At 47.9% G+C, this 14,281-nt stretch overlaps 3 protein-coding genes across 3 annotated transcripts; all 3 read left to right on the top strand.

Moving 5' to 3' along the window:
* Nucleotides 1–1,166: 1,166 nt before the first annotated feature.
* LOC134483077 (uncharacterized) lies at nt 1,167–4,468 on the top strand. Its single transcript, XM_063277716.1, has 2 exons — nt 1,167–1,290; nt 1,341–4,468. The coding sequence occupies exon 2, from the start codon at nt 2,422–2,424 to the stop codon at nt 3,379–3,381; it is 960 nt and encodes a 319-aa protein (XP_063133786.1). The 5' UTR covers nt 1,167–1,290; nt 1,341–2,421; the 3' UTR covers nt 3,382–4,468.
* A 16-nt stretch (nt 4,469–4,484) lies between these two features.
* LOC134483076 (protein NYNRIN-like) lies at nt 4,485–7,131 on the top strand. Its single transcript, XM_063277715.1, has 2 exons — nt 4,485–5,467; nt 5,654–7,131. The coding sequence occupies exons 1-2, from the start codon at nt 4,702–4,704 to the stop codon at nt 6,994–6,996; spliced, it is 2,109 nt and encodes a 702-aa protein (XP_063133785.1). The 5' UTR covers nt 4,485–4,701; the 3' UTR covers nt 6,997–7,131.
* On the top strand, nt 7,074–14,187 carry LOC120098200 (MLV-related proviral Env polyprotein-like). The gene is made up of 2 exons (XM_039097307.2): nt 7,074–8,337; nt 14,162–14,187. The coding sequence occupies exons 1-2, from the start codon at nt 7,074–7,076 to the stop codon at nt 14,185–14,187; spliced, it is 1,290 nt and encodes a 429-aa protein (XP_038953235.2).
* Nucleotides 14,188–14,281: the final 94 nt, after the last annotated feature.

Below are 14,281 nucleotides of genomic sequence, written 5' to 3'. Positions count from 1 at the left end.
CCCACCCGACTGGGATCCTGTGGTATCGATGGCTTCACTGGGGACCAAGGTCTCACCGCAAGGTCAGCCTTGGCTGCCAGGCCTGGCAACCCTGACCTTCCCGGGGGAGAAACTCGGGAGACCGACCTGACTCTGTCTTAGGCAGCACAAGGCCTGTCCTGTGCCCCATTTGTCCACGATTTGGGCAGGGTCCTGGCAGTGGGTAAGGCATTGGGGCAGTAATGCCCAGTGGTCACTGCACCCCAATCCAGGTGCAGTCCTTTGTCATTGTTTCCACATCTTGGAGGCCTTGAAGGGGTCACTGTTAAGATTTGGGAGTCTCTGTCATGGTGAATTTAATCATCTTAAGTGCCATTCTCAACAGGTTCTCTGACAGCTTTGGGACCAAGCGAATCTGAGTTAAACAACCTTTGTCTGTTTTTAGTTATCTGCTCTAAACTTGAAAGACCCCAGCTTAGCAGCAGTAACGCCATTTTGCAAGGCTGTACTTAAGATGACTGGTTCAGGGAAAGGTTAGAACACTGAGTATACAGCGGCTGCCAAGCAGGAGATGTTTGGTTGAAGGCCTGGCAACAGGATGACTGGGGTTGAGCACCTGACAATAAGAAAAAGCCCCGGGAGAGGTCCCACACCCTGGTGGGGGGGCCGAGTCAGTTGTTATGTTTCAAGAAGGTAGCTTGGAAACTTGCCCCCAGGCTAAACTCTTGGGGGGCCGAGTCAGCCGTTATGTTTCAGGAAGGTAGCTAAGAAACTTGCCCCCAGGCTAAACTCTTGGGGGGCCGAGTCAGCCGTTATGTTTCAGGAAGGTAGCTAGGAAACTTGCCCCCGGGCTGAACCCTTTGGGGGCCGAGTCAGCCGTTATGTTTCAGGAAGGTAGCTAGGAAACATTAGAATCCACCAATGATATCCCTGTAACCATGCATCTGCTTCTGTATGCTTGCTTCTGCTCCCCAAAATCCTATAAAAAAGCCCATCCTTGGTTCCGTGGGCGCGCCAGTCCCCCGAGCGACTGAAGCGCCCACAGGTACCTGTGTATCCCGACAATAAATCAAATCCTCTTGCTGATTGCATCCTGTGGTGTCTCGGCCTGGTCATTGAAGTTGGAGGGTCTCCATCCCGAGGGAAAGTTCTCCCTGAGAGCTTTTCATTTGGTGCGTTGGCCGGGAAAGGAGATCCTCCACCCAGGGACCACCGACCACCCACTGGGAGGTAAGCCGGCCGACGTCTGTCTGTCTGTCTAATTTTGTCTCGTTCTACCTTATTCTGTCTGTTCTGTGAGCGCTCAGCCAGGTCTGTTCTGTGAGCGCTCAGCCAGGTCTGTTCTGTGAGCGCTCAGCCAGGTCTGTTCTGTGGGCGCTCAGCCAAGTCTGTTCTGTGAGCGCTCAGCCAGGTTCTGTGAGCACTCAGCCAGGTCTGTTCTGTGAGTGCTCAGCCAGGTTGTTTGGAATTTGGGCGGGACGAAGAAGGAGCTGACGAGCTCGGACTTCTCGCCCCGCAGCCCTGGAAGACGTTCCAAGGGTGCTAGGGGCCCGACTTTTCGGGCCCCAATCTGGGAGAGGAGAAAGATCCGGACTAACGGCACCTCTGTCTGTATTTTTGGCTTTCAGAGGGCCCCGGACCTTTGCCACCTCCATCTGAGAAAGATCCGGACTAACGGCACCTCTGTCTGTATTTTTGGCTTTCAGAGGGCCCCGGACTTTTGCCACCTCTATCTGACTTTTTGCTTTCAGTTTGGTACCAAAGCCGTGCAGCACGCCTGTCTGTTGTTTGTTTGACTGTTGGTGTTGTTTGTTTTCTCTGTGTTCTAATCTTCCTTAGAACTAACATGGGACAGTCCCTAACAACGCCCCTAAGTCTCACTCTTGATCATTGGAAAGACGTCCACGACCGGGCACACAACCAGTCCGTCGAGGTTAAAAAAGGAAAATGGCAGACTCTCTGCACATCCGAGTGGCCCACCTTCGGAGCCGGATGGCCAGTGAATGGCACATTTAATAAGATCATTATTTTACAGGTTAAAGATCGGGTCGTCCACGGACATCCTGACCAGGTTCCTTATATTATCACTTGGGAGAGTCTTGCCTTATACCCCCCGCTTGGGCGGAACCCTTCGTGGACCCGAATTGGCCTCCCCTCAACCCCCAGCTTGTCCCCTCGGCCCCGCCCGGTTTGCTGGCCCCGTCTTCCTCTCTCTACCCCACTCTAATTAAATCAGAGCCTTCTAAGAAACCTGTCCTCCCGGCAGACTCAAACTCCCCTCTCATAGATCTTCTCTCTGAAGATCCTCCTCCCCCATATCGTTTACCTACAGGCCCGGCTGAAACGGAGGAGGCAGAGCTGCCGGCCAGATCAGTTGCCGGGCCACAGTCTGATAAGGGTTTCTCCCCTGTCGCAGGGAGATTGCGCAATAAGCGCGAGGTGATGCCAGATACAACCTCCCAGGCTTTTCCACTTAGACAGGGAACCGGTGGCCAGACCCAATACTGGCCGTTTTCAGCAGCTGACATTTACAATTGGAAACAACACAACCCTTCTTTCTCCAAAGATCCGGTGGCACTCACCGACCTAATAGAATCTGTTTTACTTACCCACCAGCCTACTTGGGATGACTGCCAACAGCTCTTACAGGCTCTCTTAACCTCAGAAGAAAAACAAAGAGTGTTCCTAGAGGCCAGAAAGCATGTTCTGGGAGATGATGGGCGTCCCACCCAGCTGCCTGAGGAAATTGATGCTGCATTCCCACTTAAGAGACCAAACTGGGATTTTAATACAGCCGAAGGTAAGGGACACCTACGCCTTTATCGCCAGTTGCTTCTAGCGGGTCTCCGAGGGGCTACACGACGCCCTACTAATTTGGCTCAGGTAAAACAGGTATTACAGGAAGCAGGGGAAACTCCCTCCGCCTTTCTAGAGAGACTTAAGGAGGCCTACCGTATGTACACTCCCTATGACCCAGATGACCCAGGACAAATGACGAGTGTCTCTATGTCCTTCATCTGGCAGGCTGCTCCAGATATCAGGACTAAGTTACAGAGGTTAGAAAATTTGCAGGGCTATACATTACAGGATTTACTTAAAGAAGCTGAAAGGATTTTTAATAAGAGAGAGACACAAGAAGAAAAAGAAGATAGAGTTCGCAGAGAGAGGGAAGAGAGAGATAAAAAAAGAAACAAAGAACTAAGTCGAATCTTGGCCGCCATAGTTCAGGGCCAAGAAAGGAAGGGAGATAGGGGGGGAGCTCGAAAGGGGCTGAAGCTGGATAAAGATCAATGTGGCTATTGCAAAGAGAAAGGGCACTGGGCCAGAGAGTGCCCCAAGAAGCCTGGCGGACCCCGAAAGCCTCGACCACGAACCTCCCTCTTGGCTCTAGATAAAGATTAGGGAGGTCAGGGCCAGGAGTCCCCCCCTGAGCCCAGGGTAACGCTTAAAGTTGGGGGGCAGCCGGTTACTTTCCTGGTAGACACAGGAGCCCAGCATTCAGTCCTCACTCAAGCTTCAGGACAACTCAGCGACCGGACGGCCTGGGTACAAGGAGCTACTGGTGAGAAACAATACCGATGGACTACGGACCGCCGGGTTCAGCTGGCTACCGGTAAGGTGACCCATTCCTTCTTACATGTTCCGGACTGCCCGTACCCTCTGCTGGGCCGTGACCTGCTCACCAAACTAAAAGCACAAATTCATTTTGAGGAAGGAGGGGCCCAAATAACTGGCCCCCACGGAACTCCCCTTCAAGTTCTAACCCTACAATTAGAGGATGAATATAGACTATATGAACTGGGACAGGACAAGCCACAATCCCAAGAAATAGGCACTTGGGTCACGAATTTTCCACTGGCTTGGGCAGAGACTGGTGGGATGGGGTTGGCGCTCCAACAGCCCCCCTTAATTATACAGTTAAAGGCCACTGCAACTCCAGTCTCCATAAAACAATACCCTCTGTCACATGAAGCTTATCAAGGCATAAGGCCTCACATTACGAGGCTTCTGGATCAAGGCATCCTAGTTCCCTGCCGGTCGCCTTGGAATACGCCTCTTCTGCCTGTAAAGAAACCCGGCACTGGAGATTATAGGCCAGTACAAGACTTGAGAGAGGTCAACAAGAGGGTAGAAGATATTCATCCGACTGTTCCAAACCCTTACAATTTGCTCAGTACACTGCCCCCTACACATACTTGGTATACGGTTTTGGACCTGAAAGATGCCTTCTTTTGCCTCCGGCTGAGCCCGAAAAGCCAACCCTTATTTGCCTTTGAGTGGAAAGACCCTGAAGTAGGGCTTTCAGGACAATTAACTTGGACAAGACTGCCTCAAGGGTTTAAAAACAGCCCAACGCTCTTTGATGAGGCCTTACATCGGGACTTAGCTGACTTTAGGGTTCAGCATCCCACCCTCATACTCCTGCAATATGTAGATGACCTCCTCCTAGCGGCCACTTCTGAAACTGCATGCCAACGGGGAACTGAATCCCTCTTATAGACTTTGGGACAATTGGGCTACCGAGCCTCTGCCAAAAAGGCTCAAATTTGCCAGACCCAGGTTACTTATTTAGGCTACCAGCTACGGGATGGACAGCGATGGCTGACCCCGGCCAGGAGACAGACTGTGGCCGGCATCCCTGCCCCCAAGAATGGCCGACAGCTACGAGAGTTCTTGGGGACAGCGGGATTCTGCCGCCTCTGGATTCCTGGGTTTGCTGAAATGGCAGCCCCTTTGTACCCCCTCACTAAACCGGGGGTGCTCTTCCAGTGGGGACCAGAGCAGCAAAAAGCATTTGAAAACATCAAACAGGCCTTATTGTCCTCCCCTGCCTTGGGTCTCCCTGATATTACCAAACCTTTTGAACTGTTCATCGATGAGAAACAGGGGTATGCTAAAGGGGTCCTAACACAAAGGTTGGGACCCTGGAAACGCCCTGTAGCCTACCTGTCTAAGAAATTGGACCCTGTGGCCTCCGGCTGGCCACCGTGCCTAAGGATGGTGGCTGCTATTGCTGTCCTGATCAAGGATGCTGGAAAATTGACTTTGGGACAGCCACTCACCATCCTAGCACCCCACGCAGTGGAGGCCTTGGTAAAGCAGCCCCCAGACCGCTGGCTCTCTAATTCCCGCATGACCCACTACCAAGCCTTGTTACTGGATGCAGAACGGGTTCAGTTTGGGCCCGTAGTCGCCCTCAATCCTGCCACCTTGCTTCCTCTACCAGAGGAGGCAGAACAACATGACTGCCTACAAATCCTCGCAGAAGTACATGGAACCAGGCCGGACCTATCGGACCAGCCTCTTCAGAATGCTGACCACACATGGTACACGGATGGCAGCAGCTTCTTGGCAGAGGGAGAGCGAAAGGCTGGAGCTGCGGTCACTACGGAGGACAAAGTAATTTGGGCAAAAGCCCTGCCTGCTGGTACCTCCGCACAACGGGCTGAACTCATCGCCTTGACTCAGGCGCTCAAGATGGCAAAAGGTAAGAGGCTAAATGTATATACAGACAGCCGCTATGCCTTTGCCACGGCACACATCCACGGGGAGATCTACCGGAGGCGGGGGCTGCTCACATCTGAGGGTAAAGATATTAAAAATAAGGCTGAAATTCTGGCCCTCTTAGAAGCCCTATTCTTGCCCAAAAGACTGAGTATTATGTATTGTCCAGGACACCAGAAGGGGCACAACCCAGAGGCACGAGGAAACCGGCTGGCCGATGCCACGGCGCGAGAAGTGGCCATGAGCAAACAAATCTTACCCTTAAATAGCCCAGACCAACCCACGCCCCCACCAGTGGGACAAACCAGTTGGGTTTATGCCCATGAGGACATAGAGCTCCTAGAAAAAATGGGGGCCATCTACCACCCTCAACTAAAACAGTGGGTCTACAAAGGAAAGACAGTTATGCCAATAAAAATGACTTTTGAATTGATCTCTTTTTTACACAAATTAACCCATTTGGGGTTTAAGAAGATGAAAACCTTACTAGATTGGGAAGAGATAAATCTGTGGTTTTTGAATCGGGACAAAGCGATACAAAAGGTGACTGAGAGTTGCAAAGTGTGCGCTCAGGTTAACCCGGGAAGGACCATGATTGGACAAGGAGTTCGTCCTAGGGGACACCGTCCCGGCATCCATTGGGAAATTGATTTTACTGAAATTAAACCAGGTATGTATGGATACAAGTATCTCCTAGTGTTTGTAGACACCTTCTCAGGATGGGTCGAAGCCTTCCCCACAAAGCACGAGACTGCAAAAATGGTCACCAAGAAGCTCCTCGAGGAAATCTTTCCCAGGTATGGCATGCCTCAAGCGTTGGGGTCGGACAACGGGCCCGCTTTCGTCTCCCACGTAAGTCAGTTGGTGGCCAAATTGCTGGGGATTGATTGGAAATTACATTGTGCCTATAGACCCCAGAGTTCAGGTCAGGTAGAACGCATGAATAGAACAATTAAGGAGACTTTATCCAAACTTACGCTTGCAACTGGCTCAAAGGATTGGGTGACCCTCCTTCCCCTAGTTCTCTATCGGGCCCGGAATACCCCGGGCCCCCATGGTCTAACTCCTTTTGAAATAATGTATGGAGCACCACCCCCATTTGTCCATTTCTTTGATTCAAACATTGCTGATTTCACTGACAGCCCTTCTCTGAGGGCCCATTTACAGGCCCTACAGATTGTGCAGAAAGACGTCTGGAGACCTTTGGCCGCTGCTTACCAGGACGAGCTTGAGCATCCGGTGGTGCCACACCCGTTCCAGATTGGAGACACCGTGTGGGTGCGCAGACACCAGACCAAGAATCTCGAGCCACGGTGGAAAGGACCCTACACTGTCCTCCTGACTACCCCGACCGCCCTAAAGGTAGACGGAGTCGCGGCTTGGATCCACGCATCACACGTCAAGGCAGTCCGGTCTGAGGAATTGACTAATCACAACACTACACCCCAGACATGGAGAGTTCAGCGCACTCCAAACCCCTTAAAGTTAAAACTCCTACGTGGCTCCTCCTAGTCCTTTTGTGGCCTAGAGTCAGTGGGGGAATAAGCCCCCACCACATTTATAACATTACCTGGATAGTCACTAATCTCATGACAGGAAGGCTGGCTAATGCTACCTCCGTAAGGGGGACACTGGCCGATGCCTTCCCTCCCTTATACTTTGACCTTTGTGATGTGATAGACTACAAGTGGGAGCCTGGCACTACCCATAATTGGCATCCCTCAACCACCTACTATGGTTGCGGTCCGGCTTCCCACAGCAAAGAGATCTACGTTTGCCCTGGACACAGAGTGAGCCGGCAGTGTGGAGGGCCGGGGAGTGGGTACTGTGCCCAGTGGGGATGTGAGACTACTGGGGATGCGTATTGGAAGCCATCCTCATCTTGGGACCTGATAACTCTGAAACGAGACGGTCGGCCTCCTTACACCTTATGTAAACGGGACGCGAAATGCAATCCCCTCGTCCTCCACTTCACCGACTCAGGTAGAAGAGCGACCTGGGACGGGCCCAAATCTTGGGGCCTGCGCTTATACGTCACAGGGACCGATCCGGTGGGTCTGTTCTCTCTAAATAGACAAGTCTCTCCCCTGGCCACTCGACCCATTGGACCCAACCCAGTTCTACCAGATCAGAAGCCTCCCTCGCTCCCGGCACAAGCCCAACCCCCGTCATTGCCTAAGGTCACCCAGGCCCCTGGTAGTACTCCCACAAGCCCCTTCTCCACAACGGGGGGCTCCACCATTTTGATCTCCCCATCGCCAGGCACCGGGGATCGATTATTCAATTTGGTGGCTGGTGCATATCTGGCTCTCAACTATTCAGACCCTTTTAGGACTCAGGAGTGCTGGTTGTGTCTCGTTTCCGGTCCGCCCTATTATGAAGGGGTAGCAGTCATTGGAAATTACACCAACCTGACTGCTGCCCCAGACAGTTGTGCCAATACCCCCAGCCACAGACTAACTCTGCCCGAGGTCTCGGGACGAGGGCTCTGCTTGGGGAATGTACCCCCCACACACCAGACCCTCTGCAACACCACTCAGAAGATTCCCATCGGGAACTACTTCCTGGCAGCCCCAAAAGGCACATACTGGGCCTGCAATACCGGACTAACACCCTGTATCTCAGCCACAGTCCTCAACCAATCCTCTGACTATTGTGTATTAGTAGAAATTTGGCCCAAAGTCACCTACCATGAATCCGAGTATATATACTCGTTTTTTGAGAAACAGACTCGTTTTCGACGAGAGCCTGCCACCCTGACTTTAGCTTTACTCCTAGGAGGAATCACCTTGGGGGGAGTGGCCGCGGGTATAGGGACCGGGACCACTGCACTCATTGAAACTGGCCATTTCCGTCAGTTACAAGCAGCCATGAATGCAGATCTTAAAGCTATAGAAGAGTCTGTGAGTGCATTAGAAAAGTCCTTAACATCGTTGTCTGAAGTGGTCCTCCAAAATAGACGAGGGCTAGATATGTTGTTCCTCCGCGAGGGTGGATTATGTGCTGCTCTAAAAGAAGAGTGCTGTTTCTATGCAGACCATACTGGAATAGTAAGAGATAATATGGCTAAGCTTCGAGAACGCCTGGCCCAAAGACAAAAACTGTTTGATTCCCAACAGGGATGGTTCGAGGGGTGGTTTAACCGATCCCCTTGGTTTGCTACCCTCCTGTCTACCCTGATGGGACCCCTACTTATTCTTCTCCTAATTCTTCTTTTTGGACCCTGCATCCTTAATAGGCTGGTACAGTTCATGAGGGATAGACTTTCAGTCATTCAGATCCTCGTACTGACGCAGCAGTACCATAGGCTGAGACAACAAGAGACAGAAATTTCTTGACCAAGTTGAGTGAAAGATTTCACTCAAAGTTAGCAAAAAATGGGGGAATGAAAGACCCCAGCTTAGCAGCAGTAATGCCATTTTGCAAGGCTGTACTTAAGATGACTGGTTCAGGGAAAGGTTAGAACACTGAGTATACAGCGGCTGCCAAGCAGGAGATGTTTGGTTGAAGGCCTGGCAACAGGATGACTGGGGTTGAGCACCTGACAATAAGAAAAAGCCCCGGGAGAGGTCCCACACCCTGGTGGGGGGGCCGAGTCAGTTGTTATGTTTCAAGAAGGTAGCTTGGAAACTTGCCCCCAGGCTAAACTCTTGGGGGGCCGAGTCAGCCGTTATGTTTCAGGAAGGTAGCTAAGAAACTTGCCCCCAGGCTAAACTCTTGGGGGGCCGAGTCAGCCGTTATGTTTCAGGAAGGTAGCTAGGAAACTTGCCCCCGGGCTGAACCCTTTGGGGGCCGAGTCAGCCGTTATGTTTCAGGAAGGTAGCTAGGAAACATTAGAATCCACCAATGATATCCCTGTAACCATGCATCTGCTTCTGTATGCTTGCTTCTGCTCCCCAAAATCCTATAAAAAAGCCCATCCTTGGTTCCGTGGGCGCGCCAGTCCCCCGAGCGACTGAAGCGCCCACAGGTACCTGTGTATCCCGACAATAAATCAAATCCTCTTGCTGATTGCATCCTGTGGTGTCTCGGCCTGGTCATTGAAGTTGGAGGGTCTCCATCCCGAGGGAAAGTTCTCCCTGAGAGCTTTTCAAACTGTCCCTGTGTGTTAAAATAAAATGAATACCTTTAAAGGAGTAAAGACAGAGCATAACCATAATTTTTGGAAGACAAAAAATAAGTTCTAACAAGAGAAAACAATGTAACTCCTTCACAATTAATACCAAGTGGGTTACTATTAAGTGACAAGGTTTGGCTGTCAGGGCCACCAAGCGAGGTATGTTGTTTTTGTTTCTTTTTTCCGACCCATAACAGAGATGGCTGCCAGCCATGTGGCTGCCCTTAAGTCAGTGGTGAAGCTATGACTCCTCCTTCTTTATCCCATAGTCAAGATGGCAACAGGCCGTGTGTTGTTTAAATCATTCCTCCTGCCAGCCTGGGTGTAGCTGTCTGTGCAAGGTCTGAGACAAACTGGATAAATGTCTCAGCAGACACCTGGCAATCGAGGTTTAGACCCAAAAGTGTCTTAGCTGGAACCGCAAGGCTCAGCTGCACATAAGCCTGGGGCTGTACAGTTGGGAATGAGGGTAGCCTGGGGTCAAACATCTAACCATCTTGCCTCTGACTCCTGAATGCTGGCATTACAGCCATGAAAACCACCAAGCACAGCTCAAAAATGGAGTCCTGAATTTACATTTGTGGGTTTGCACATTTTCTTCTGTTTTTTGTTTTAAGCTTGTTTGTGTGGTTGGGGATTTAGCTCAGTGGTAGAGCGCTTGCCTAGGAAGCGCAAGGCCCTGGGTTCGGTCCCCAGCTCCGGAAAAAAAACAAAAAACAAAAAACAAAACCAAGCTTGTTTGTTTGTTTGTTTGTTTGTTTGTTGAGACAAGGTTTCTCTGTGTAGTCCTGGTTGTCCTGGAACTCTCTCTGTAGACCAGGCTCGCTTGGAATTCATAGAGATCCTCTTGCCTCTGCCTCCCAAGTGCTGGGATTAAAGGCGTGAGCCACCACCACCTGGACTCTTTTTGAGGAATAAACCACCTCCTTAGAAACTCTCACATTCCATGCATATACTTTTTGGATTGCCATATATTCTTAGTAATTAGCCTTTTCCTCCCAAACAACATCATTCTTCATAATTTTATCTTCTGAGTTCCACTTAGGCCAACATTAGTATAGAGACTTCAGAATTCTATTGGTTAAGGTTTGCACCATAAACATTCTTGTAGACAGTACAAAGTTTAATATTGCTTTTTAACCAGTTGAATACTCACTGTCTTTTACTTGGTGTGTTTAAACAATTCATGATTAATGTATTTTTCTGTGTTGAATATTAAAATCTGTGGCATTTCTAGTTATAAATTGGACATTTCTTTTATTCACTTCATCATTATGGTTGAATTATTACTCATTCCTCGTTATTCTCTTTGAAAAGCATTTTGTTAACATTTAATGAATTTCCCTACATTAGACTTCAAGGCAGCAGGACCCACTGTCTTAGTTAGGGTTTCATTGCTGTGAAGCGATCCATGACCAAGGCAATTCTTACAAAGGTGAGCATTTAACTGGGGCTGCCTTCAGTTTCAGATAATGTTCAGTCCATCATCATCTTATCAGGAAGCATGGCAGCTGCAGGCAGACACGGTGCTGGAGAAAGAGCTGAGAGTCCTTGATCCGAAGGCAGCCAGGAAGGGACTGTCTCCTGCACTGGGCAGAGCTTAAGCATAAGACGTCACAGCCCAGCTCTACAGTGACACACGTCCTCCAACAAGGCCAGACCTACGTCCTGAGGCAGCTCTACTCTGACTTCCCAGGAGGCTCCAGCGCTTGCCCCTGCAGTAAAGGACCTCATGGTTCTAAAATTTCAGGTCTTCCTTGATCTGGAGGGCATGTTGTATTCACATAAAAGAGCATCACAATTATGTTTAATACTTGTAGTTATCCCAGTGTTTACAGTGTACGTTTTTAATGAATTAGAGTCTACATTCAAATTATGTGCACTATGAAAAACTTAGCATAATAAATTCTCAATTTTCCTTCCTAACTTTGTGGTGCTGTTATTAACATTAGCACATATTTTACCTCTGTGTGTTCTGTAAACATATAGACAATTGATACTATTTTTACCACTGCCAATTTTCTAGTAGAGAATGTTAAAATAAAAATTATTTAAACTTTCATTTATTTGGTTCTTAGTATGTTTTTTGCACAGTATAGATCCCAGTTTCTCTCTGGTGTCATAGTCTTTCCTGCCTGGAAAACATTTTATCATGCAATTGATCCACTGATTGAATTGAGTACACAGATGATGTGTACTCAACATTTGTTTGCCTGCACAAGTCTGTATTCTCTTTACTTTACTTTGTATGTACAATTATGGATTAGTAGTTTCTTTCTTCCCGTAGGCCATGTTAAAGATACCTTCAAGCTACTATAAGTTCTGGTATGACAATGACTATAATTCTTATTTTCACTTTCTGCATTAATGTTGCTATTATTTCTCTAGTTGCCTTCAAAATTTTTTCTTCTCAGAAATTCAAATATGGCAAAACTATATGTATAGGTTTTTGAAAGACTTGTTGTTTTAGTTACAGATGTATCTAGTTGGATTTCTGATTTATAGGGCTTTATATTTTGAATTTTCAGATATATTTATCTTTTTGATATTTTATCAATTTTAAGTTATCTAGATGGTATCAATCTTAATTTTTAAAATTTGTAAACAATTGCTTCTTCAAATAATTCTTTTTTATATTAAATACAGGTTTATTGTGAAGATGCTTTCTGATGGGCAAGTTCACTGGCCCCAAGGACCGAGGCCAGGAAGTTGCCATGGGGAAAGGGGGGTGGAGGAGTGGGAACTGAGAGAAGAGAGGAGAAAAAGAGCTCTTTTTTTTCCAAATCTTTCTTCTGTTCCTTTATGGTCCTATTATGACTTGTGTTATTTTAAAACATCTTCATCTAAACCAAGGAGCTTACTGTCTGTTTTCAGCACCTGTGGGGTGGTAACAAGCCACCCCAGACTAGTTCCTAATGTCTTTTTAAGTGTGGCTTTTCCTGTCATGTATGTATGTATGCATGTATGTATGTATTATGTATGTATTATTTTAAATTTTTTATATCATCTATATTCTACTAGAATATAAACTAAAAACACACTTTTGATAAATTAACTGACCAATCTCTCTCTCTATTTGGGGAGGGCAAAGAAGGGACAGACTGACACTGGCCTCACCTCTGTACTGCAGATCTGTGAGGAAGCAGCTCAACTCTCAGACAGGAGACCCGAGCAGCTTGTCACTCACTCTCATCACCATGAACCCCTCCTGCCTGATTCTGTCTTTATAATATCCCAACATCATCTTAAGTCTTACACAGAGCCTTGTGTGTACAGTAACTGTTCAATGTACTTCGGTGTCACTGTACTTTGTCACTGTACTTTGGTGATAGGATAGACCATGTATTATACATATTAAGCTACCTTTAACTCTCAAAAACATTAATTTTATGTGGCTCAGTCTGGAGGGCCCAGACCATTGTGGATGGGGCTGTGGCTGGGCTTGTGGTCCTTTGTGCTATAAGAAAGCAGGTTACTCAGGCCACAGTGAACAAGGCAGTAAGCAGCACCCTTATATTACCATTTAGAAGACTCGATCGAGTTTGTTTTCTCTACCAATTAAAGAATTAAAAGGCTGGAAAAATCTTGACGGCCTGCTGGTGGAAGAATGTGTTAGACACAACCTTTGTTTTTAAGCTGCCTGGCTTTTGTCCAAGGTCAACAAATTAGAGGGACAGAAGAGATGGCTCAGTGGTGAAATGACTTTTATGCAAGTACAAGGACCTGAGTTCAAATGCCCAGAACCCACTTGAAAACTAGGCACGGTGCCGATGTCTTTGTAACCTCAGTTCTGTGGAGAATGAGGGAGACAGACAGATCCCAGAGCTGGCTGGACACCAGTCTCACACAATCAAGAAGGTGTATACATGTGTGAGTGTGCATGAGTTTGTGTGAGATCATATATATGTGTTTGTGTGTGTGTGTGTGTGTGTGTGTGTGTGTGTGTGTGTGTGTGTGTGAGTGTGTGTGAGATGTAGGATGAATTTGGGTATAGAAGCAAATGGGTATGACCTCTCTGGATTTGATGAGGAAAACAGTAATCATTCTGCACATTCTGAGTTTTAAGTGTCTAAGATAAAATCAGAACCTCTGTGACTTTTACAAGAGCAGGGAGCACGGTTGCCAGGAGCAGAAAACACAGTTGCCAAGACACCTGCCTGAAAGGCCAAATGGCCTAACAGTAGGGAGTACTAGATTTCTGCAGTGTCCACAAAATGAGAGCTCTTAGGAAAGCTTTAGAGCTTCTGTGTGCATGCAGCCAGCAATGTAGAAAGAGTTGTATGCACATCTGAGCCACAACATCCAGGACAATGGCACGGTTTAACAACCCAGGCATATTTTGACAAGCCAAGCATTTTTATGAGACAGACCTTGAGTTGATTCAAATGTGAGTGTATAGCACCCTCCCCTTGAGGCTCACCCCTACTTAGCCACAGAGTTCATACAGTCTTCCACATTAAAAATCCACTTACTGTAAAATGCTTCTAGCACAATTACTGAAAATATGACCATGGTTCCTGTCAGTTACGATCTATTTTTGTCTTTTTTTTTTTGAAACAGAAATGGATTTCAAGAAGTTGGTGTGATCTATTAAAATGAATTACTAAAAGTGCATTCTACTATATGCAGAGAGAGGATGGTTAATTGCCTGACATAGTAATTCATAAGCAAGAAAAGGCT

Source organism: Rattus norvegicus, chromosome 18 (assembly GCF_036323735.1).
Source record: "Rattus norvegicus strain BN/NHsdMcwi chromosome 18, GRCr8, whole genome shotgun sequence".
Lineage (NCBI taxonomy): Eukaryota > Metazoa > Chordata > Mammalia > Rodentia > Muridae > Rattus > Rattus norvegicus.
Note: the sequence above shows the minus strand (reverse complement) of the source record. Positions and strands in the feature narration are given on the sequence as shown.